General features: G+C 37.8%; 3 protein-coding genes and 2 pseudogenes across 16 annotated transcripts in view; 2 read left to right on the top strand and 3 right to left on the bottom strand.

Annotated features, from left to right (window-relative positions):
• TASOR (transcription activation suppressor) overlaps nucleotides 1-1,377 on the bottom strand; it is a 42,383-nt gene extending 41,006 nt beyond the window's left edge. For 5 of the 8 annotated variants that reach the window (XM_039858542.1, XM_039858546.1, XM_039858548.1 and 2 more), the window contains exon 1: nucleotides 778-1,377. In XM_039858542.1, coding sequence (XP_039714476.1) covers nucleotides 778-1,108 — 331 coding nt within the window. In that variant the 5' untranslated portion in view covers nucleotides 1,109-1,377. The remainder of the gene's footprint in view (nucleotides 1-777) is intronic. The other 3 variants (XM_039858547.1, XM_039858543.1, XM_039858545.1) reach the window with 1 other exon arrangement.
• LOC120599517 (uncharacterized) lies at nucleotides 370-7,056 on the top strand. The gene is made up of 4 exons (XM_039858604.1): nucleotides 370-418; nucleotides 623-696; nucleotides 857-5,155; nucleotides 5,998-7,056. Exons 1-3 carry the CDS (start codon nucleotides 370-372, stop codon nucleotides 1,580-1,582), a joined length of 849 nt encoding a protein of 282 aa, XP_039714538.1. The 3' UTR covers nucleotides 1,583-5,155; nucleotides 5,998-7,056.
• A 4,609-nt stretch (nucleotides 7,057-11,665) lies between these two features.
• On the bottom strand, nucleotides 11,666-11,784 carry LOC120599553 (uncharacterized; annotated as a pseudogene).
• A 5,416-nt stretch (nucleotides 11,785-17,200) lies between these two features.
• Nucleotides 17,201-17,467, top strand: LOC120599516 (26S proteasome complex subunit SEM1-like; annotated as a pseudogene).
• Nucleotides 17,468-19,821: 2,354 nt separating this feature from the next.
• ARHGEF3 (Rho guanine nucleotide exchange factor 3) overlaps nucleotides 19,822-24,269 on the bottom strand; it is a 279,695-nt gene continuing 275,247 nt past the window's right edge. For 5 of the 7 annotated variants that reach the window (XM_039858606.1, XM_039858605.1, XM_039858607.1 and 2 more), the window contains 2 exons: nucleotides 23,857-24,043; nucleotides 19,822-22,012 (listed from right to left, as the gene is read on the bottom strand). In XM_039858606.1, the coding sequence (XP_039714540.1) occupies nucleotides 21,660-22,012; nucleotides 23,857-24,043 (540 nt within the window). In that variant the 3' untranslated portion in view covers nucleotides 19,822-21,659. The remainder of the gene's footprint in view (nucleotides 22,013-23,856; nucleotides 24,044-24,269) is intronic. The other 2 variants (XM_039858610.1, XM_039858611.1) reach the window with 1 other exon arrangement.

Raw genomic sequence — 24,269 nt, 5'->3', positions numbered from 1 at the left:
GGACCTTTAAAAAAAAAAAGTCTGAAGCTCTCAAATTGGTGACCCTTGGGTATAAGCTAACCTCTCCCTATTTTTTTCCGTAGGGAAATTACTGCACCAAGAACCTACCTTCCCATTCTTCTCAAAGACAATGAAAAAATGCACTAAAGTTTGGATTTAAAAAGAGAGAGACCTATTTAACCTAACGCTTCAAAAACAATTTTAAAAATCTACATGGAAATGAAGTGTGATGGAAAAAGCGGTGTGCATGGATCACATCTAACGGGGATTTCTAAAAAAGGGAAGACGCTGACATCGAGGAAATTTCAAGTAGACACATATAGCTGAAGAATTTCCACAGGGAGAAGCATTTGTGATCCTCTGAACGCTATGGCCTTGGAGAAAGCTCCAGAATCCACGGCCACGGGCTATTTCCACAGTGAGACTTCTCAGAAGCATCCTTAGGAGGACACATCAGCTTCTCTGCCTTCAGGGGTTAGGAGGGAGGGGCGCCGAGCTCCATCTTTCCTCTCTGGGAGCTGCAGCCTTATGGACAAGCTTCAAACCTGAGCTACTTCCAACTTTCACGGGAAGAAGCGGGGAGCAGGGGAGCGTGGTTCCACCGCTTTCCTCTCGCACCAAGCGCAGCAGCTGGGCGGCGTGGCAGTGAGGGAAGAGGCGGCTGGCGCTGCATGCGTGTTTACGTGTCTCGGATGGGTGTGGGAAGGAGACAGAGAGGTTCTAATGAAAAGATGGAGGGGAGAGAGAAAGAGGGGTTGGGGAGAGGGGAAGCACCACCTTTCTTTTCTCTGCTCTTCCTGGGGATCTGAAAACTCCTCCTAACGGGTCTTTCGGGCTCTTCGGGGCCTTTGGGCAGAGCGGTCGCGCCCGCCTCAGAGGAGTCCTGAGGCTGCTCTTGGCTGAGGCTCGGGGTGGCCTCGGCCGCCGCGGTCTCCTCAGGCCCGGCGCCGCCGCCGGGTTCCGCGATGCTCAGGCTGCCGCCGCCGCCATTTTGTGGGGAAGACTCAAGCTCCGGAAGCGCCTGCTTCATCTCCTCGTCTCCGCCGCCGCCACTTTCCCAGCTCGCGTCCGTCGGCGGAGAGGCTTCCATTTCCTCAGCAGTCGCCATCGCGCCGGCGTGAGGAGCTCCGGGAAGCTTCTGCCAACAAGGTCGACGAGGATGGGGGGGATGGGGGGGAAGGGGCGGCGGGCCGGCCTCGCCGCCGAGCTGCTCTCAGCCCACCCACCCCCTTCCCCCCGTGGTCGCGGGCCGCGATCCCGACCCAGGAGCCTCTCGGGGGCCCCAAAGCGGGCGCCCCAACCGCGCGGCCCGGCCTCAAGAGCCGCTCCTCGCTCGGGCAGTTCTTCGGCCGGCCCCCCACCACTCAACGTGCTCGCGTCTGAGCTGGGAAGGGGCGGGGCCCTCACAGATCGCTCCGCCAATGGGGATGCGGTGCCCACCTCCGCGGGTGTGGATAAGACCGCGCCGGGGGGCGGAGCCTCAGGGCGCCGGAGCCCGCCAAAAGGGGCGACAGCTATGTCCCGCGAGTACCTCGACGTCGTGGCGGACTACGGGGTGAATGGGCCTCAAGGCGGGCTGTGAGTTTCGGGACCGCGCCTGGCCAGTGCTGCGGAAGAGGGAAGTGCGCCCTGCCAGGTCCCCGTAGAGCAGGCGTCGCCTATTTCTAGGCAAGATTACCTTCTCTTGTGCATGAGTTACACCGGCCAAAACTGGACTCAAGCAGTGGGTGCGGAACGATCCCGCCTTTGTGAAATCCATGCCTGCCCATAAAAGCCTGGAGAAGAGATAAGAGAATGGGCTGCAGTGATAAGAGCCTGAAAGCCTCCCGCGGACTTCAGGAGGGCGAGTGGGTGTCAGTCTCCTGGATCTTGCATCTTTACAATAGATTATGCCCACCTGCTCCCCTCTTTTAAAGAATTAGAACATGTGGTACTCCAGCAAGCAAGCAGTCAATATCTGGCATCCTTAGATATGACTTCACAGCCCAGTGTTAAGATTTGGTTCTGGTAAGCTTGAGGGGAGGAGGGCCGCTGGCTTTAAAATTTTTTTCCTTTGATGTCTTCAGGTTTCCTAAAGTGTGTATACTAAAGAAAAATATAAACGTTTGCAGCCACATTTAAAAATATACAGCAAGCGGTCCCTTAAAATAGTCAAGTGGAAACTCTTTTGAAGTTTCTGCAGACTCTGTTGAAACTACTAGCATGGGTTATCATGAGTACAGACAAGATTTACTGGTGCTTTCTATATGCCAGGCACTGGAGAGTGATTTACATACATTAGCTCCATTTAATCCTCACAACAAACATTGAGGAGATGCCACCAAGGGGGCATACCTTATTGTGCTTTGCTTGGTTGAGCTTCACAGCTGTTGTTTTTTACAAATTGAAGGCCAGACCCTCCACCAGCAAAAAGTGTACACCTGGCTTTATTGTGGTGGCCTGGAACAGAAACTGCAATATCTCCGAGGTATGCCTGCATTATAAGTGTTTCAGGACATTGAACAAGTTAAGTTAAAATCAGAATTTGAAGTCAGGTTTATTTAACTGAAACATAAAGTACTTGCACTTGACTACTTCTCTAATCCTCACAGCAACCCTGCACCTTTTTGCATTATGGATAAAGAAATGAGATTGACATCTAATTCAGTCTCCCAGCAGCAAGATAAGGATTGGAACCCAAATCTCTAGTCTCTAACTCCAGCTGTCTCTCATGGAGGTGACTGACTAAACCTATAATTATAAAACTAGGCCTTGCCATGTGACAGCTACTTAAAGAACATCCCCAAGGGCAACAGGAAAGTTGGATTCCTATGTCCTGTGGTAAATATCATCCCTGTTTAACAGCCTATTGGAAAAGCTAATTATGGCTTGCTCAACCTATTTGAATTAGCTTAGTAAATGCAAGAAATGCAAGTGTAAAACAATTATTCCTTTTAGTAAAGCGTTTATGTAAAAACTTTTAAAATACTGATGAAAACACTATGGGCTATGTTGAGACAAAATGTTCATTTTAAGTTAAAAGTAACCTTTTAAATTCAGAAGAAGAGGCTTTACTTGATATAAAAGGGGCTACAGAAGATCAGAAACATATTGAGGTCTCTGATAACTTTCGTTTTGTGAGTTCTTTAAAGACATCTTTTAAAAGCTAATTTTTATCAAGATTAAAAGATATAGGAACTAATTGCATACTGGTGCCACTGCTCAAGTAAGGCTATTCTCATCTGTTCAGCAAAAGCCAACTTTACTTGGAAGGTAGAAGGCCTAGGTTATGCATAAGGCAAGCATACCGGTTTGTGGTAAAGACCTAAAACTAAGGCTAGAAAACCATTAGTCTTCCACACGGATGGAATCTTAAGTTTTGTGAGGATAAAAGTTTTATTCATTCTAAGTCATTTATTTAAATCATTTAAAAAATGAATCAATATTATACCTTATAAGGTAGAAGAAAATTAGGAAGCTCTAACATATAATTTTAACTATATATTCAATTATTGATAGCAAAAATTTTTAGATTCAGCTGGATAACAGTACTAATATTCAGTATTATAAATATTTTTAGTTGTCTATTGGGTGCTAAGCACTGCTGTGTGCTGAGGATGTAACTCTGAAGCAAGTGGGCATGGTTACCTCCTTTGAGTTTACAGCTCAGTGGGGAATATACCTAAAACTAGGATCAATGGTGATGGCTAAGTGGAGACCTAAAGGTTAAGTGAAGAATTCAGCTACAGGACAGAGATAGAGAGGGCATAAATTTACTAAAATCCACCTATCTCAGGAAAACTAACACAGTGAGATACAGAGGATCTACATATGTGTTTATATATGTATGCATATAGATATCCAGTATATATTGGGGGGATGGGTACTATGCGAAGAGCTACCACAGATGTTCATGGTTCTGGAGCATGGGCTACCAAAAGTTAAAAAGATATAAAACCTATGTTGTCCCCTACCCTCAGCAATATAAGGAATATTAGAGAGCAATATGAGTATATAATTAAATACCCAGGGACCACAGTCACCCTTTTAAATTTAGAAACAAAAATAATCCAGTTCAACTCCATTTTAAAAACAAAGACAGTGGCCCAATATCATATAGCAAATAGAGTTAAGACTTTCTGTGTGTCAGGCACTGGTATAAGAGTGTTACATGTATTATTAATTCCCACACCAAGTATTAACGTTATCCCTATTTTACAGATAAAGAAACTGAGGCAGAGTGCTTATTTAAATTTCTTAAGGTCATTTAGATTATAAGTGAGAGAACCAAGATTCTAACCCAGGCAGTCTGCTTCCAAAGGCCATGCTCTTAATAACCACTATATGCTAACCTTTCTTGTTATTAGCAAACAAAGTTCAGAACTCAGTGCATTTTCCACTATGCCATTTCACCTTTCCTCAAACAGTTCTTTTAAAAAACAAGATATAAATGGTATAACTCAGCAGTAACTATCAGTATTGCTGATGCATAAACCTTTGACCTCACAATTTTACTTCTAGAAATTTATAATACAGATATACATGCTCATTAACATTTGAAATGTTTATTCAAAGATATCCAGTGTTGTCTGTAATGGGATATCAAGTGTCATTTGTAATAGCAAAGGACTGGAAACAACCTAAATAGAGTATAGCCATACAATGGAATGCTACATAGCCATAAAAAGGAATGAAGTACTAATACATGCTACCGCATGGATGCATATTGAAAAAATCATGTTATGTGAAAGAAACCAGACAAAAAAAAAGCCATATATTTATCATTTCATCCATGTGAAAGTTCAGAATAGGCAAATTCATAGAAACAGAAGATTGGTATTTCCCAGGGGCTAGAGAGATGTGGGAATGAGGACAGGGTTTATAAGTATAGGATTTATTTTGGGAGTGATAAAAATATTCAAGAATTAGATATGATGTTAGTTGCACAACTTTGTGACTGTACTAAAATCTATACACTTTAAAAAGATGGATTTTGTGATATATGAATTATATCTCAATTTTTTTAAAATAGAGGACTTTTTAATTCCCTAAGGACGTAGACTCCAAGTAGCAGACTCTCTTTCCCCCATCAGCTTTGAAGAAGCTGCCGTGAATTCTACAGCTGCCAACAACTTGAGAGTGCTTAGAAGAAAATTCTTTTCTAATGAGTGTCCAGGTGAGAATGCAGCCCATCTGACACCATGATTTCAGCCTGTGAGACCCAGTCATAGAAACCAGCTAAGCCATGCCATACTCTGACCTACAGAAACTGTGAGATAATAGCACGGATATTATTTTAAGCCACTAACTTTGTAGTAATTTGTTATGTGGCAATAGAAAAGTAATATAAAGGTTACAACATACCTGGCATTTTCTAAGTGCTTTGCATATGTTTATTCTATTTTCACAAGAAGTCTGTGAAGTAGGTACTCATTCCTATTTTTTCTGATAAAGCTCGTTATGTGCTTAAAAAAAAGAAAAAACAGAACAGGATGGCTAGAATGCTAACATTTGTACCAAAAAGGGGAAATACAGTTAAGTACATACACCTATTTGCATAAAACTTGTGGAAGGCTACATAAATAACCAGCAACGTTGGTTGCCTATGGAAAGGGAATGGGCCGGAAGACAGGTGGGTGAGACTTTTCACTTTATATCTTTTTATACTTTAAAGCACATGAACTTACTAAAAAAAATTACATTTTAAAAAGGAAGAGAAAGAAGATAAAAGCATGCTGAGAAGCTGTTGTCAGTACTCAGTAACTCATACAAGGGGGAAACAGTAATATCTTAATCATCATCCAGAAAGTCAATACAGAGATTTTAGAAGGATCTCTATATTTCGATATAGAGGAATGCTAATCTAAGCAATTAGGTAAATATATAGTCAGAGTTACAGTATTCACACATAGTAAAACAAAAGTATTTATAGTATCTTTGAAGTGAATTCACTAATAAGATTTGATAGTAACAACAATCCTTAACATTTGTAAAGCAATTTCTTATTTTTCTTTTCAGGTAAAAGATGTTATTTGATGCTCATACATACCTTGAACCTTCAAACCTTCAATGTCACACAGCTAGGAACATTTTTTTATTTTTTGACAGTCCATTGAAATGCAGCAGTAGGAAAAGATAATAATAGCCAGTCAATAAAACCACCACTAAGATCCAATTCATAGAACTTTAAAGATCTTAGAGAATAATTAGTTTGATCCATTCATTTTATGAGTAAAAAAGTATTACAAGCCTACAACTCCATTGCCTATTCAGATGCATTGAAAAACATGAAACTGCTGTTCCTTCTATTATGCTTGAGCTAAAACAATTTTACTTCCATGGAGTCATTTTCTTTCCCCAAAGAACTTATCTTGTTACTGAGCAGATATTTCTTGGGTGTGTCCCAAGAAAGCATAAGAAAGGCCCTTTACTTTGGGATGAAGTTTACTCATGGTCGATATGTCTGGAAGTCTTTCCATGCAATGAAGAGAAGGCACAAAAGAAATCCTCAGTTAAGAATATTGTTAGGGATAAGTAACTAGGCAAGTATCCCTTCAACCTCACAGCTGATTCTGATAACCACAAATCTCAACTAAAGCCAAGAGCTGTTGCGAAGGTTTAAGTTTTTGTTTCATTTTTGAGTCAAACCCTTTTAAGACTTCCATTTATCATGTAATACCGTGAATGAATCTTACATGCATAATGTTAAATGAAATAAGTCATACACAAGAGTATATACTGTATGATTCCATTTATATGCATTCAAGGACAAGCAAAAATGATCTATGGTAATAAAATAGTTCCCTTGTGTTAGGAACTGGTGGGAGGGTGTACTGACTCAAAGGGGACATGAAAGAACTTTGAAATGATGGAGAGATGTTCCATATCTTGATCTAGATTATAGTTACAGAGACAGTATATACATATATATTTATTAAACTGTACACTTAAGAGTTGTGCATTTTACTGTATGACTTTATTCTTCAATTAACAAAAATAAAATGAAACAAAACTCTTTTGCAGGTTCTCATACTTCAAGGGATAATAAAGACAAGAATTCTTCATGTGGCATAGAGAGCCCTGCTGATTTGGACCCTGTCTACATTTCTGTATCTGCTTCCCTAAACTCCTCCTAGGTGCTCCTTCAGTTTGGTACACTTGCCAAGCTCTGCTGGCCACATTGTCAACTTTTGCACATACTGTTCCACAGTATGCTGTGCTCTTCTCACCACCCTCTTCCCCATTAGCTTTTGCACTTCTTTGGCTTAAGCTTTGCTTCCTTGTATAAGGTTCCTTGATCACCCTCCTCCTATCCTAGATTGGGTTCCCCTCTGGTGTCCTCTTGAAACCTTGTTCCTTTCAATTAGATTATCTCCTACTTCCCTCAATCTGTAATTACTCCCTCATTTGTGGAATGATTTAATTAAATCTATCTTCCCACTAGACCCTATGCTCTACATTGGGCTGAGGGGTAATGTCTGGGTTTCTTTGTCACAGTATTCCCAGGGCCCAATAATAAAAGATATATTTGACATGACCTTTTGCTACATAGTAAATACTGATTTTAAAAGGATATTAATTGGCAAATGTCCATCAACTGATGAATGGATGAACAAAATGTAGTATTATCTATACAATGGAATATTATTTGGCCACACAAAGGAATAAAGTACTGAGACATGCTATAACATGGATAGACCTTGACAACTATGCTAAGTGAAAGAAACCAGTACAAAAGGCCACATATGGTATGATTTCATTTATATGAAATGCCTGGAATAGTGAAATCTACAGAGACAGAAAGTAGTTTCATAGAGCTGAAGGAATAAAGTGAAAGCTAAAGGGTATAGGTTTCTTTTAAGAGTGATGAAATGTTCTAAAATTAATGGTAATGGTTGCATATGGTATAGGTTTCTTTTAAGAGTGATGAAATGTTCTAAAATTAATGGTAATGGTTGATTATACTAAAAACCATTGAATTGTATGCTTTAATAACTGGTATGTGAATTATGTTAATAAAATGGTTTTAAAAAAAGGAAATTGACATAGTGTTCCACTAATAACTTGGGGGAAATACTTATTCAGGTATACGATGCAAGAAGTTATTTGACCTGCAACCAGTGCTTAAATTTGTGTTAAATGTGTAGAGATAACTGAATAAATAATTTTCTGGTTTTTCTCCAAAAAAAGAAAAAGATAAAAAACAACACTGGATTCTACCAATACAACAGCAACATAACGCAAATATTGTAGCTGAATTGTAGCCTTGGTCAGTTAAGGCAGCAGCAATTGTCATGTACACCCTACGCATGTCTATATCCAGCCATTTCAATATGTGAATATGTAAGTAGCCAAAATACTTGCTGTGTCTTTTCTTGATTTTTATATTTAAAAAAAAATTTATTAAAGTTAATTAATATTAACTACTTTAAAAAAAGAACATTAAACAAGCCTAATGAATTATCAATATAAAATAATCCAAATCCTTTTCCAAAAACAAATTGCATTTCAGCTACTTTAAATAAAAATTAGGTTATCGTTTGGCTTTAAATACCTTATTTCAAATGTTCTTTTCCTTAATATTCCAGAATACACAAAAACCATGTTTTCCCCAATTATTTTTCCATTTAATGTAAAAAATTCCTAGTTAGGAGAGATTTGCAAAAATAGATCCTTACAAAAATTACGATCTAGAGTATTAATACCCCCTCCCCCAGTGGCTCTGAAAAGATAGGCAACTAATTATTATAAATTTTCTTCTAAGAAGTCTTTGGGGAACCAGCCAAGTTTAAATAGGGTAATTGGTAGGTCTATTGTTGCAATTTACATGATTATAGAAACGTAACACCAGACATTTATCTAATTGAAGAAAATATGGTGTTCAGTTACTTATTTAGAGGAATTCTACATGTGGTTTGTCACATTTGGTGATTAGTCCATTCTCTTGAGACTCTAAATGTGCTTCTCTGGGGGCAACATGGTAATAATTTTTACAAACTCAGTTTTGTTTTACTTTGCAAAAATTCAAAATATGTATTAAATATTAAGTACTATCTCTATATATTTCTTTAATAAAATTAGTATTAAAATAATATAATGCCATAATTCCTTTAAAACAGGGTTTCCCAACTCCCGGACTGCAAACTAAAGCCAGTCAATGGCCTGTTAGGAACCGGGCCGCACAGCAGGAGGTGAGCTGCAGGCAAGCAAGCGAAGCTTCATCAGTATTTGCAGCTGCTCCTCAGCGCTAGCATCACAGCCTCAGCTCCACCTCAGATCATCATCAGGCTTTAGATTCTCATAGGAGCACCAGTCCCTGGTGCCCAAAAGGTTAGAGACCTCTGCTTTAGAAGATGTCCACATCCCTAACAGAGACGTTGATTTGTTACACTCACCATTATGTGCTGCTTCTTTCTTTAAATGCGAATGAACTCTTCAGTCTCCTAATCAGTCTGCAATTATAGGTCCTATGACCTTTAGTTGAATTTCTATAAATATAATAAGCAATGTAAGATATGCAACACTTATATGATTTCTATAAATAGTATATTAGAACTTCAGTTCTTGCAGAATTGCACACAAATATTTAAGCCTTGGAAATTATTTAAGCAAAATTTTACATCCCTATTTCCTACCTAAAGGTATCTGAAGTAGAATCAAATTGCAAGATTTATGCATTTTTTTAAACAAACCCATAACATACAAGTCTGTCTCAATGCCTCAATCAACCCTCAACGCTCTGTCTACAATAACCTACGAAATTTATAAGACAGGAGAATGCTTCATACCCTCACGTTGAGATTCTGATAACTTGGAGCTTACCATACTGATGTTATTGATACTCATTTACTAAATTGCTAATTAGCAATTAGTTGATGATCAACTTGTGTTTTCCAGGAATTGTATCTGATGCAGGAGATTAAACCAGACATATTTCCTGCTTGAAAGGACAATCAAGCAAAGGAGACCATCCAGTAGAGACTCACTGAATTAGCAAAGGCCAGATATAGAGGGGAAGTTAAAGTGGCAGGGAGCATGATAAGAATTCAGATAGAGAGGACAGTGGGGGGAAATAAGGAGCAAAGATACCAATGTGAGAAGCAAAAAGATTTATGCAGCTGGGAAGCACAGCTGGTCCTTGTGGTATACAGGATAAGGCAGGAAGTTGCAAGTCAGACTAAGTTGAATCACAGACCCACAAGTGCTATCTATGTTAAGGGACTTAGACCTAATCCTGAAGGTAAGAGATAAGAATTTGAAGATTTGAGGTAGAGCCTGACCCAATCAGATGTGCATTTTAGACAGATCATGCTGGTTCCTGTTATAGAAGGTGATTTTTAGGGATATAACATGGAGGCAAGAAGACCAATTAGGAGACTGTTGCAAAATTTAGGCAAGAGATGGCTTGGGATTTTTCTTGGTCATTGTCAGTCTAGATACAAACCAAGGTTGTGTTACAGCATGAGAGAATTTCAAAGGGAAGAAGAGAGGGAAGAAATCAATAATAGTTACTGAAAACAATAATTACTGTTCTCCCCACCACCACCACACTCCAGTTTTCAATGTGTCAGTAATTTAGAATTCTCTGAAAAATGATGTTGCTTGGTGTTTCAAAATATGTCAGCTAGAGAATGAAAAACTTCATCATTCAGATACAGAAGATTTATAATAGTTCACAATTTTCAAGCTCAAAATATAACCCCCTGTAAAACATTGTAAGTATTTTTTCTATTAGAATGGTTTAACCGAAGACCATAGGATTGGAAATGGAGTGATGGAGCACAAAGATATAAAAGCAGATAATGAGAAGACTGAATGGCTTAAGATTTTCTCTTTTCATTCCAAGACTAGATGCAGGCAATATGTAACATTTAAATATATAATATTGTTTTTTATTATAAAAAGTTTAAATGTGTTTAGAAGATAAAATTTGAATCAGGCACATGCAGAATATCTGAGGCACCTTGAAACTTAAGGTCTGAGAAGAGAATCTAACATTGGACTAATGAATACTAAATTTGATACTTCGTAATCCTTTTTTTTGCCAGAAACCAGACCCTTGGGAGCATATATACAAACTTTCCAGCAGAGAGCAGCAAAACTTCACTAACTAGTTTTTTTTAAACCCCGCTAGCAGCTTTTCTATATTGCCTAATAATAGTTTATTTTTAAGAAATTATATTTGACATATATTAGTTTCAGGTATATAACATAGTGATTAGACATTTATATACCTCAAAAAGTGATCACCATGATAAATCTAGTAACTATTTGGCACCATACATAGTTATTACAAAATTATTCAGTAGAAGACTTATATGAACATGTTTTTATATATATTCATCTAAATGTATATGTATTAGTTTATCTTATAATAATCATGGCATTGTGGCACTTATATTTAGGCAGAACAGAATTCATCCCAGAATTTTGAGACTGCTGAAAGCTCCTAGATGGATAGGAACTGAGGTAATAATAAGGAACAAAGGCGGGCCACATATTAATGTCTTAACAGGGTGATCTGCTGGTGATTTGCCAACTCTTTAACAAAGAATCATGGTTTAAGGTTCAATGGATTCTTTTTTTCTTTTTTTCTTTTTTTTTTAGGCAAGGCTATCGTTGGTTGACCTCACAGATTGCAAGGACCTTGTCAGTTTACAATCCTTTATTTTTAAAAATTTTTTTACACCTACAGCACCTGGTCTTCCTAGGTAGTCTCCCATCCAAGTACTAACCGGGACCAACCGTGCTTAGCTTCCGAGATCAGACGAGATCAGGCTTGTTCAGGGTGGCATGGCCATACACTGGATTCCTTTTAAAAATATGTTTTAATTATGCACCTGAGTTTCCTCATCTGTAAAATGGAGATAATAATTGTACCTACACCTTGAAGGATTGTTGCACAAATTAAATGTAAAGTGAGTGGAACACTGTGTTCATTGTTTTATTTTTTTAATTATGGCAAAATATACATAAAAGAAAATTTGCCATCCTAATCATGTTTAAGTGTGTAATTAAGAAGAGTTAAGTATATTCATATTATGTGTAACCAATCCTCAGAACTCTTGTCATCTTGCAAAACTGAAAATCTGTACTTATTAAACAAAATTCCCCATTACCCCTCTGCCAGCCCATGGCAACCAGTATCTACTTTCTGTCTATAATTTTGCCTATTCTAGGTACCTCATATAAGTGGAATCATACAGTATATCTTTTTGTAATTGCCTTATTTACTTAGAATAATGTCTTCGAGTTTTATTCATGTTGTAGCATGTGTCAGAATTTTCTTTCTTTTTAAGGCTAATATTTCATTGTATGTATATGTACCTCGTATGTTTTAAAACAGAAATTTAAAAAATAATTTTGGGACTCCCTCTTCCAGTCATATTGGAATATCAAAAATGAGACTTATTCTCCCCCCAAAAACAACTAGAAAATTTAGCTGAAATATATAAAGCAACTGTATCCAGACACTAGACAACAGGCAGTGTGGATCACGATCCCAGATCTGAGAGATACAGAAAGGTAAAATTTACAACTACCCCAGATTTTTGCCTAGAGGCAATTCCCAGGCTGTAGATGGAGGAAGGGGAATGCAGGCAGAGCCCAGCAACAAGTCTGAATTGAGAATCTGGGAGACCAAGGTGGTTTAAATTGTTACATAGAATTCTAGAGAATAGGGAGCCATGCAGAAAGAGAGACCCAGAAATCTGAATAGGAGGTCCCCTACCATGCATGTGTAGGTGAACCTTTTTTTAGCTTGAAACAGGGCAAAAAAAGACTGAGTAGTTGTAAACTGAATAATACTCAGAGATCGCACTGGGTGGAGAAATGTGGAAACTTCAATTAGTCAAAGGAGTAGCCAATGGAAATACTCAGTAATTAACTGAGCCACTCAACAGATACTGAGAGGGGTCATAACTTAGTAGTAAGACTGAATGATCCCCAGAGTAAAGGCTAATTCACATCTGCTGTAGCAAAAATTAAAATAGGCCTTGAAAAGGTCAAATTGATCTGTAATTAACTTACCTGCCTGCCAAAACAAAGCCTAACTAAAGTAAAACAATAGTCAGACACTCATAATGTCTGGTATCTATTCCCAACAACGGGTTACAAGGGTTCCAATTTCTTCACATCCTCACCAATACTTATTTTCTGGATTTTTTTGTTGTTATTGTTAGTTTCTTTATTTGCTTTAATAGTAACCATACTAGTGGGTGTCAAGTGATGTTGTGGTTTTGATTTGCATTTCCCTAATGACTTGTGATGTTGAGCATCTTTTCATATGCTCTTGGACATGGTTTGTCTTTTTCAGATTTATTGTAGATAAATAGTGGTATTAACTTGCATTTACCTCATTGTGGTATTAACTTGCATTTACCTCATGACTAGTGATATTGAGTATTTTTTAATGTACTAATTTGTCATCCACATATCTTCTTTGGTCAAGTGTCTGTCCAAATCATTTGTTCATTTTTAAATCGGGTTGTTTTATTATTGACTTTTCAGATTTCTTTATATACACTGGATTTAAGTTCTCTACCAGAGATGTGATTTGCAAATATTTACTTAGTCCATGGATTGCCTTTTCAGTTTTTTAACCATGTCTTTTCAAGAGAAGTTCTTCATTTTAAAGAATTCCAATTTATCAATATCGATTATTTTCTTTTATGGATTATTTGGGCTCGTCTCAGAATTCTTTGCCTAACGCAAGGCAAAAGAATTTTCTCCTGATTTCTTCTAGAGGTTTTAGAGTTTTAGGGTTTATAGTTATGTCGATGATGCATTTGAGTTGATTTTTGTATAAGATGTGATATAATGGTCTAAATTACTTGGTTTATTTTACTGAATATAGATATCCAATTGTTCCAGCATCACTTACTGAAAAGACTATCTTTTTACCACTGAACTGCCTTTGCACCTTTTTTGAAAATCGGCTTTCCATATCTTTGGTTATATTTGTGGACTCTCCTCATTTGGGCCTATTTACTGTATCTCTTTATAGCAGTGTTTTGGTTATTGTAGCTTTGTAGTAAGTTTTGGGCAAGCCTTCCAACTTTGTTAATCTTTTTCAGATTGGTTATTCCAGTTTTCTTAGATTTCCATATGAATTTTAGAATCAGCTTATCAATTTTTACAAAACAGTCCACTTAGATTTAAATTTGGATTGTGTTAACTCTATGGATTAATTCTGGGGAGAGCTGACATCTTACCGATAATGAGTTTTTCGATCCATGAACACAGTGTATTTTTCCATTCATTTAGGTGTTAATTTTTTTATCAGTTTTATAATTTCTAGTGTACATTGTATACTCCCTTCCCCCTGTATCTTTTAACATTTCTTATAGTTCTTGTCTCCTATAATGAATTCTTTCAGCTTTTTTGTTTGAATTTATTTTGCCTTTTTTGTTTTTTGCCTTTGCTTTTGAAAGATATATCACTGGGTATAGAATTCTAGGTTGTTTTCATTCAGTATTTTAAAGATATTACTATCTTTTTGCTTGCTTTGTTTCCAATGAGAATTTTTTTGTCATCTTTATTCCTTTGTATGTAACATGCCTTTCTCCTCTGGCTGGTTTTTAAGATTGCTTTCTTTATCACTGGTTTTAAACACCTTAATTATGATATGCCTTGGTGTAGTTTTATGGTTCCATGTGTTTGAGGTTCATTGAGCTTCTTGGTTCTTTGGGTTTGTAGTTTTCATAAAGCTTGGAAATATTTTTGCAATTATTTCTTCAAATATTTTTTCTGTCTTCTCCCACTTCTCAATCCTTAAAACTCCAATTACATGTATATTAGAGCACTTAAAATTGTTCCATGACTCACTGATGCTCTTTTCATTAAAAAAAAAATCTTTTCTGTGTTTAATTTTGATTAGTTTATATTGTTGTCTTATTCACTAATCTTTTCTTCTGAAATGTCTAATCTGCTATTATTCTCATCCAGTGTATCTTTCATCTCACACATGATAGCCCTTATCTCTAAAAGTTAGATTTGGGTCTTTTCCTCGCCCCATGTTTTTCATATCTCTTCTAACATTAAATATGCAACAGTTATAATAACTTTTAATGTTCTTGTCTGCTAATTCTAACATCTGTGTCAGTTCTGGATTGGTTCGATTGTTTTTATATTTTTCTCATCACTGCGGGTTGTATTTTCCTGCTTCTTGCCATGCCTTGTAGTCTTTGATTGGATGGCAGACACTGTGAATTTCACCCCATTGGGTGCTATTTTTATATTCCTATAAATATCCTTGAGCTTTGTCCTGGGTGCAGTTAAGTTACTCAGTAATAATTTGATACTTTTTGATCTTTCTTTGAAGATTTGTTAGGTGGAACCAGACTAGTGTTTACATTAGGGCTAATTATTCCCCACTACTGAAAGCAGGTCCTTCTGAGTATTCTACCCAACTAGTGTGGTTTGTGGGAAGAGGCACTATTCCCAGCACCGTGTAAGTTCCCTCTAATCCTTGTGGATGGTTTCCCCACCCTTAAGTAGTTTCTCACATGTGTGCATTGAGCAGTAGTTAGTTGAGTACCTGAGGAGGTCCCCTTCGAAGATCTAAGGTTTTCTCTCCATGCAGCACTCGCTTCTGTGCCCTCTAAGTTGTAGCTGCCTCAAACTCTCTGAACTCTCAGCTACATCTCTTCCACTCAGGAAATTCACTGAACTCAGTCTGGGTCTCCCCTCCCTGCACTGCTGTCTGAAAACCTTGTCAAAGCCATAAACTGGAGCATTCATAGGGCTCACCTCCTTTGCTCCCCTTCTCTCATGGTCACTGCCTTTCATTGCCTGGTGTCTAATGTCTTCAAAACCAGTTTCATAAATGTTGTCTTTTTTTTCTGTTTTGGTTGTTTTAGGTGGGAGGGTAAATCTAGTTCTTGTTACTCCATCACAGCTAAAACGCACTGCTTTTAAAAAGATTTAGTAAAAGTCTTTCATATATTTTTACACAGTCCATTCTGTTGTGGGATCCATACTTCCATCTGGTGGCATTTTCTTTCTGTCGAAATAAGGTCCTTTAACATTTCTTGTAGTATCATTCTGCTGGTGATGGACTCTTTCAGCCTTTTTATGCCTGAAAAAGTCTTTTTTTGCCTTTGTTTTTAAAAGATATTTTCATGTCCCTTCTCAGAAAATAATCCAAATCCATCTTTGATAATTCCAAAAGATCCCTGTATCTTTGACCAACATAAGAAAATAGAAAGCAGATGGTGAAATGAAAGCAGTGATGATGACAGTTCATGTATATAGTTTATTATGTCAGGCACCAATATCTTTCAGAGGCTCAGAAGGCTATGCAGCATATTCAAATTAGGTTAATTTAAGAAGAGTTTAATAAAGGGATTTTATACAAAGTTGTGGGCAAGGTGTAGGAAAAATGCAATATCCTGGGGCTAGTAATAGGGCTATTACCATCCTAGGCTAAAAGAATTACTGGAATTCAGAGTGGAGCTGTGGCTTCCTGTTAGGAGTTGCAGCCAGCCCAAGGCAGAGAAATGAGGGAGTAAATATCCCAACTCACTCTTTTCCCTCTCACTGATCTCATGTGAGAATTCTCCTTAAGCCAAACAAAACCAGAAGCTGATATAGGAGAGCCCACTGATGAAGTACATACAGATTACACAGGCACATACAAGGATGGAGCAGAATAGCGAGTGAACTTGGAGAGGTAAACAAAGATATTTGGCACAGCACCTTTAGATCTATTAGACATATTATCTCCTTTAATCTTCCCCCAAATCTCACAAATTACTATTATTATCCCCAAATAAACCAACACTGCAAGATGAAAAATTCAATGAAACTATGTAATCTTGAGTTTAGATAAAATATTGCCTTCACTAAATAAAAATAGTGATGCTCTCTCTAAAAATAGGAACGATGATGGAAAAGGGGAAAAACTTTTAGCAATAAAAATTGATAGCCAGTCCTCTTCACAAATTAATAGACCTGTTAGAGAACAAAGCTGAGGAAATCTCTCCGAGAACATATGGAAATAAAAAACAGAAATGAAGAGATAAGGTGATCTGAAAATCAATCCAGGAGGTAAGAGAATCCAAATCCAGGATGTTCAACATCTCTTTCTGGAGTTCCTGAAAACAAAAAACAAAAAACAACAACAAAAAAAAAACAGAAAATCGTGGGAAGAAAAATACCAAAGAAAAAAATACAAGAAAATATTCCAGGTTTCTATTGGTTTGGCGCGCAGAGGCTCGTGATGTCAGAGAAAAAGCAGCCGGTAGATTTGGGTCTCCTGGAGGAGAACGGTAAGTTCGAGGAACTCCCTGCAGGAGACTAGACTGGTTTAGATGAAGATGAAGATGCACATGTCTGGGAGGAAAACTGGGATGATGACAATGTAGAGGATGATTTCTCCTATCAGTTAGGAGCTGAACTAGAGAAACATGGTTATAAGATGGAGACCTCATGGCATCCAGAAGAGGTGTTGAAGCAACTTAAATTAGAACTGTTTACAAAATTATAGAACCCAGGATAGGACACTTAAAAAAATATTTTTATTTCATTACCCGCTTAGTTTTATTTTTGCTTTTGTAACACAAAAAATAAATGTTTTGGTCTGGAAAAAAAAAAAAATATTCCAAATCTCTGAACTGAGAAGCTGTCTCTACCTCCAAGTATGCACAAAAAAGCCAGCCATACTTTTGAACAAAAAAGACTCAAGCCAAGCCATACTTTTGAGAAATTTCATAACGCCACGTGCAAATTTAAGTGATTATTAAATAACAATGGAAACTATTAGCTCTTAATAGTTTTTGAAGCGATTTCACATACACTATATCATGTTTAAACAGCCTGAGGATTTACGGTATCCCCATTTTATAGACATTGAATGAACAGATATACTGAATAGAAAACCTAGGATATTTTTCAAACCTGCACGGATAACATAGTTTATCAATATTTAGGTGTGTTTGTGTGTAAATAGGCAGAAGTACATGTCCAGTTTAGAATGCATGTCCAGTTTCCTAAACTATATGATCAGCTCTCAAAGATAAAGAGCATGGTTTCTAATTCCTTCCTATTCCTTACTAGGTCAAATTTTTTGGAAACTGTTCTCAAATTTATTTTTGTTTTCATGCAAGAAAAAATAAATTCTGCTTTGGTAACTGTGATCAATTTGTCTTCAGTTTTGTTTTTGTTTTAATTGAAATATAGTTGTCATATAGGATAAGTGTTGAATGACTATGTTGTACACCTGAAACTAATATTGCATTGTAACTCCTCCAGGTCAGTTAATGAACTAGGTAGATCTATGTAGCTAATATGCCAACCAAGCCTGGAGGAAGATGTGATGTAAGAAGCAACGATTGTTTTGTGAACTTGTTTGCTTAAGTACCCTCTAGGTGCATAAAATAAGGTTTGTCTTTTCTTATTATGGGTTCAAGTGAGTGAGATTTTAAATCTTCATCATCTTCAGATTCCTTCTGGTAGGTTTGGGCTTGAGTTATCCTCTTGAAATTCAACAGTGTAATTTTTTAATTCTGTCAACAAACAAGAGAGAATGAATTAAATGAATCAACTGCATCAGCGAGGGAGTTTGCAGTTGCTTTTATACAATGCTGAGGGGAACCAAGTGAGGGAAACTGCCCAAGTGAAATTGTGTGGTCAGACGTTCTCTTTATCAAATCTTTCGAAGGGTCCTCTGGCTCTTGGAGAATTAGTAGAATGTGAACATGCACAGAATATAAATAGAAAATTGAATAGCTTATTCTCCAAGATAGTGGGTTGCTGTTTCCTGTAAGCACAGAGAGACTTTGTTAAAACAGGACTGTCGTTATAGCTGCTGCAAACTGTGCTAGGAATGGAAACAAAAGCAGTTGGGTGGTGATGACCACAACCCAGAAGCTGAAACCACATGAAATTGCTAGTTGTAGCTCTTTTTGCTTATGACTTTTCAATTAGACTGCAAGGATTATATTTAGTTGTGTGTCAAATAACATCTTGAAAGTAGACTGAAAACCATTTAGCCCTCAATCATTTGTACTAGCCCACAAAATGTCAGTACAAATGTCTTCTAATAGACTAGTAGAGATATACTTTCTAGTATCAAAGACAATAAAATCATGGGAGTAAAAAATGGAAGGAATATCCAAAGTGGCGCTGAAGAAAAACAAGGAGGATGAAAAGGAAGGAAGAAGACAAGAACAAGGAGGTATGAGTTCTCATTTGGGAAAAAATTTGGACTCAACATTTATTTATGTGAATATCTTGACTAATCTTGGAGTTAACAGTATGTTAAAAAAAAATAGTAAGAGCTTATTATAAGGATAAAACTACCTCCCAGCCTTATTGGGCCAACATACTACTGAGAATTGGCCACCAATAGCTTAAAACTGTTTAGCCTTTTCATCTTAACACTACTCTTTGGAAGAATAAAACTAACCATTTTATTTAAAGACAAAGTGGACTAAAATTCCGGCAAAAATTTCAAAGTAAAATTTGCCTTCTATTATTTGGTCTCAACTTCATAAAAGTCACCTATGTTAGCAGTGAGAGCCAATGCTTTCCTATTACATTTATGACTTATCACTTGATATATAGTATAGATTCAAGATATAGTTAAAAATGAACAAATGATTAAGTGAATGAGTAGAAAATGACCTTAGGAATATGAGTTCTGCAAACGTTTTGCTAGATCAAATCAAAGCATTCATTTTAACCTGTGCCCTATCTTAAAGTATGCATTTGAGCACAACAAGCACAACAAAAATTTTGAGCACAACGAGCACAACAAAAATTTTGGAAAGAACCTTCCAGGAAGATAGCTAAAATTTGACATATGTAGGGCATATACATACTTATTATACACAAAGAAGACAACATTTTAATATCATTTATTTGAAATGCCTCCAGAAAAGTTTAAGGCCATTATACAAAAACATTCATTTCATCAAAACATTCGTTGACTTTCTTCCAATAGGCTAGCACTTGACAGACCTCTTTTTTCAACACACTGGTCAAAGTGGCCAATGGCTCCTGCAAATAACAATTCATTCTTTTCCCCACCATCAAACTTTTCTCTACTTCTGTCCACAGCAGGTTCATTCATTTGCTAAATCAATAACAACTTGAAAAATGAAGCGGTTTTAAATAAACTTGTAATAGAAACAAAATTCACCATGTTTAAAATCTATAAATACAGAAATATGTTTACGGGATAAAATTGACCACAACTTTTTTGTTTTTGAAAAATAATATACCTTGTTTTTATATTGATAAATCTTGTCACACAGCTTCTCTGAATGCACATGATAGATGTATATAATAAAATGACATAGTATTTACTGCTTTCCTTTCTGTAAACTTGAAAGACACGGAAGATAAAACTTTTTTGGCAATAATTTAGAATCATTACTACTAGTGCCGGTGTGGGTATAATTTTGCACAGGTCATCCTTAATATTTACATTCACAGAGAGCTTTTCTGTGTATTCAGTTAACTTTTTTAAAGATCTGCTACCTACCCTGCATTATAAATCAAGGCTGGACAAAGAGGTTACTAGTTTGGCTAACTATTCCTAATTAACTGTAGAGTTAATTAAGTTGGCCTCTAGAGAATGTAATTATAATTCTAATTGCAGCACAGAGCCAGAGACAGCAAACTCATGACCCAAAAATAGAGCAGGAGAACCCGAGGCTCCAGCCTTTTCCAGAAGGGCACTAGACCTTCCTTTTCTCTTTTAATGTTTCTCACATAAGGTCATGATGAAGCACTTCTTCCAAATTCTTCTCACACGTTTCTGTACACAGAGCCACTAACTCGGTTTCAGTCTCTTTTTTCTCATCTCTTCATTTGTGTTCTAAAATATGAGTAGGCCTCGGTAGATGAAACAAAATGAAGATGGGTTTTCTTGTTTATCCTGCCAGAATTTTCCAGGCCCTTTGAGTTCTAGTCTGATGCTTAGGCTAGAAATGGCTCTCTAAGGCAAGCCAACAACTATGACAGAGACCCCCCTGGAACAATGCACATTTCAGGTCAAGATTCAAAGCTGACAGCTGCTTTTGTGCTGGTCCTTTTAAGGCCAGACTCTATTTCATGGTCTAATAGATTATTGCATCAAATTTACACTGGATGACATTGCAAGGTCAAGAGAGTGCTTCTTCCTTTGCGAAATTAAGCCTCCAGAATCCCCAGGGATGTTTACATGCTTTCTGGTTAGATAACATCCAACCAAATTCACTGAAAGGATTGATCTTTTCTGGTTTTCTTTCAAATGCCATCACAATACACGAGTGTCTTCCTCATGCCCTGTTTGCAAGGTCTTCTAAATTCTGTGCCTTCAGCTACCATGTCATAGAGCTAGGAAAGCACTAGAGAAACATGGAAGGACTCTCTAAGCAATCTACATGAAGCAGTAGTTTAGAGATTTTCTATTTTTTTTTAAATCCAGCAGGACATTTGAAAATAACTTGTTCAAGTACCTACCTCTCCATCCATCCAGACACTTGTGAAATATAGGATAACAGTTGCCACAGATTCCAGCTTACATAGACAGATTGGCAGTTACAGTACTAGGGACAAAGGTACAGATACAGAGATGGGGTCAACATGGTCACGAAAGTATTAAAAAGTGCTTCTCCAAACCGTTCCGTGTGTGGAATGCAAATACTGTACAGGTAAGACACAGGGCTACTTTCAGGAAGTACGTGCTTCTGTCAGACATTGCTTTCAACGTGCCTGCTGTTCCCACAGGAAGAGTCTGTCTGTTCCATGTGCTCGCAGTCGAGGCTGACCTCACTTGTGTCCATACTACAGTCTGATTCACTGTCCGACTGGTCCATCTGTTCAAATTTTGTTTCTCCCTGTGGTTCCCTGCTCCCTGTGGCAGGATTTAGGAACGGTCCCTCGGAGTCAAGCACCCCAGCTTGTCCGGCAGCACACAGAACTGTTTCTTTGGCTTGACGAATACAGTTGAGCCACTGCTGTTTGTTGAAGGTGTCGTTGGCTTGTAGTGAGTGTGTCTGACTTTGGGATCCATTTTTAAAAGTAACTCTGAAGAAGTTTTTAACTAGAAATGAAAAACATGTGAAAACAAGGTCAATGGACAGATAGTTCTCCAGGCCAAAGATAACATATATGTAGTGACACTAATACCTAGTACCCATGGCGGACATCATTAATTGATCACGAAGTATGTCCCACTAATCCAGGACATGGCTCAGCAATACCCTGGTTGCCACCATCAATCAAACAGAGCTGACACAGGTCTAGCTCTCAGTTGCCTGCAGCAGCTAGCAAATGTATATCAGCTCAAAACAACTAAGTCTTATGTTTCAGGGGACCTCAGAAGTACCGGTTACCAAACCTGGATACGTATCAAAATACGCCAGGGAGCTTGCTAGAAATACAGATGCCTGGGCCCTATCCTTAGAGATTCAGATTCAATAGGTCTAAGATGTGCCCAATAATCTGTAATTTCAACAATTTCCTCAAGCTAGAGCTTTTCTCAAGTTTAAGAAACTCTTTGTAACATCAAACATGCCCTTGACCCATCACGTGAGAGTCATTTAGTATCCAATGACTGAGATGATATATAATGACACAGAGCTGTTATAAATTTAATTTCATTTAAAAATGAAAATACATATTAATTACCTCAACAAGAGCTACAGCACTTAAAAAAATGGTAATGCACAATATGGAAGACATTTTGTTTAGTTTAATAACAACAACAGCATCAACTGGCATTTAATGGGCCCCACATGCCATGTGCAATGCTTGGTTCACAGAAGCATCTGCCTTCAGTCAGTTCCCTTGCATGATCCGTGTAGCCAACAGACCTAGGAACCACCACTTTGGATAAATTCAGGCTCCAATCTTTGCTCTTGGGCAAGTGCCTTAACAACTCTGTCTCGGTTTCCTTATTTGTAAAATGAGGGAAACAAAGAGAACCTACCTTATAAGGTTTTATGAGGGATAAATGTGATAATACATGTAAGTCCTTATACAATGCCTGGCACATAGTCAATGTTGTAGAAGTATAAGGTACTTTTACTACTACCACCATCACTAGAGTGGAGAGACTGATGAGTAAGCAAGAGGTAGTACATATTAATTACTTTGGCAATATGATGCCAATATTAACCCAAAAGGCTCAAACGTCCCCTCTCAAAGACTTCCCCAACCATTTCATCTAAAACAGATCTACTGTTATCCCCGTCGAGCCCCGTACTTGGTTTTAGTTTTCTTAACAGCACCCAAAATATTTATTTGTTTCTCATCTATCTCCTCCATCACAATGTAAGCTTCATAGAAGCAAGAAATTTGACTGTTTGGTTCACCAATGTGTACTTGTGCCTCGAACAGTGCTTGACACATAGAAGATACTCAATAGATAATGCCATCTCAGCTTCTCTTTGTTAAGTCCTTTGTTTATTCAGTCTCAAGTTAGAGAAGTCCATTTGAGTAATTACAGACAAACCCTCAACCCAGTTGACCATACTTATGTCTCTTTAGAGATAAGCCTGCCAGCTCAACTACAAAAGCCACTGTTATGCAACTGGTGTCTACACAGGGACTATGTGGTATTAAGCATGCTTTTACCCAACAGAAAGAGACAGAGAAAGGGAGCTAAAGGAGCACCAGTTATGTGCAGACAGGTTCACTTGCAGTATCTTACTTAAGCCTTATAAAATCTTCTGAAGTAGGTATGCATGCATCCCCACTTTGCAGATGAAAAACTTAGGATTGTAGAGATTGAACAAAGTTACACAATCAGTAAGTGATGCAGTTTGAATGCGCTGGAATGCAGTTTGACTGCAAAGTCATGGCTCCTGTCACCAGGCAGCTACTCCCTTCTGAACCATCACTGCCAAAAATGATCAACAGGTCAAAACAAACTGTCATCCATACTTCTCTCATTGTTGCTGAATGCCCCTCGCAGAGAGCCACCCAATCTCACTTCTCCATCCTGCAGGTCTTCCAAGAGGAGGTCCTTCACAGGGATTGGCTGCCGGTACAACTGGTAGCAGAGTTGCTCGTTGTGGGTGATGGCTCGAGTGATCACAAGCACTTCTTGGAACAGGAAAACATGCAGTTTCTAGAAGAGAAGAATCCACAGGATATTCCTAAGTAACAACCTAATGAGTAATTGATTAGTTGACTCCTGAGGTAAGAGGTCTGCAGGTACCAAGTTCACACTAGATTATAAACTTCTAGGCTCAAATTTACCTCTAGGAGAACAGAAGTTGGGCAGGTTGGAGGTATTTCCAGATGTATCTATTGCCTTTCTTATAGAAGCTCCTCCCTAGGGACCCCTGAAAAAG

Source organism: Pteropus medius, unplaced genomic scaffold (genome assembly GCF_902729225.1).
Source record: "Pteropus medius unplaced genomic scaffold, Ma_sr-lr_union100, whole genome shotgun sequence".
Lineage (NCBI taxonomy): Eukaryota > Metazoa > Chordata > Mammalia > Chiroptera > Pteropodidae > Pteropus > Pteropus medius.
This window is presented reverse-complemented; position numbering and strand designations above follow the sequence as displayed.

Excerpts from the sequence above, each read along its gene's own strand:
- LOC120599517 (XM_039858604.1), top strand. The coding sequence starts at position 370 with ATGGCCTTGGAGAAAGCTCCAGAATCCACGGCCACGGGCTATTTCCAC. Across the intron at positions 419-622 it reads GGCCACGGGCTATTTCCACA|CGCAGCAGCTGGGCGGCGTG; the intron begins GTGAGACTTCTC and ends TCTCGCACCAAG. Across the intron at positions 697-856 it reads TGTTTACGTGTCTCGGATGG|AGCGGTCGCGCCCGCCTCAG; the intron begins GTGTGGGAAGGA and ends GCCTTTGGGCAG.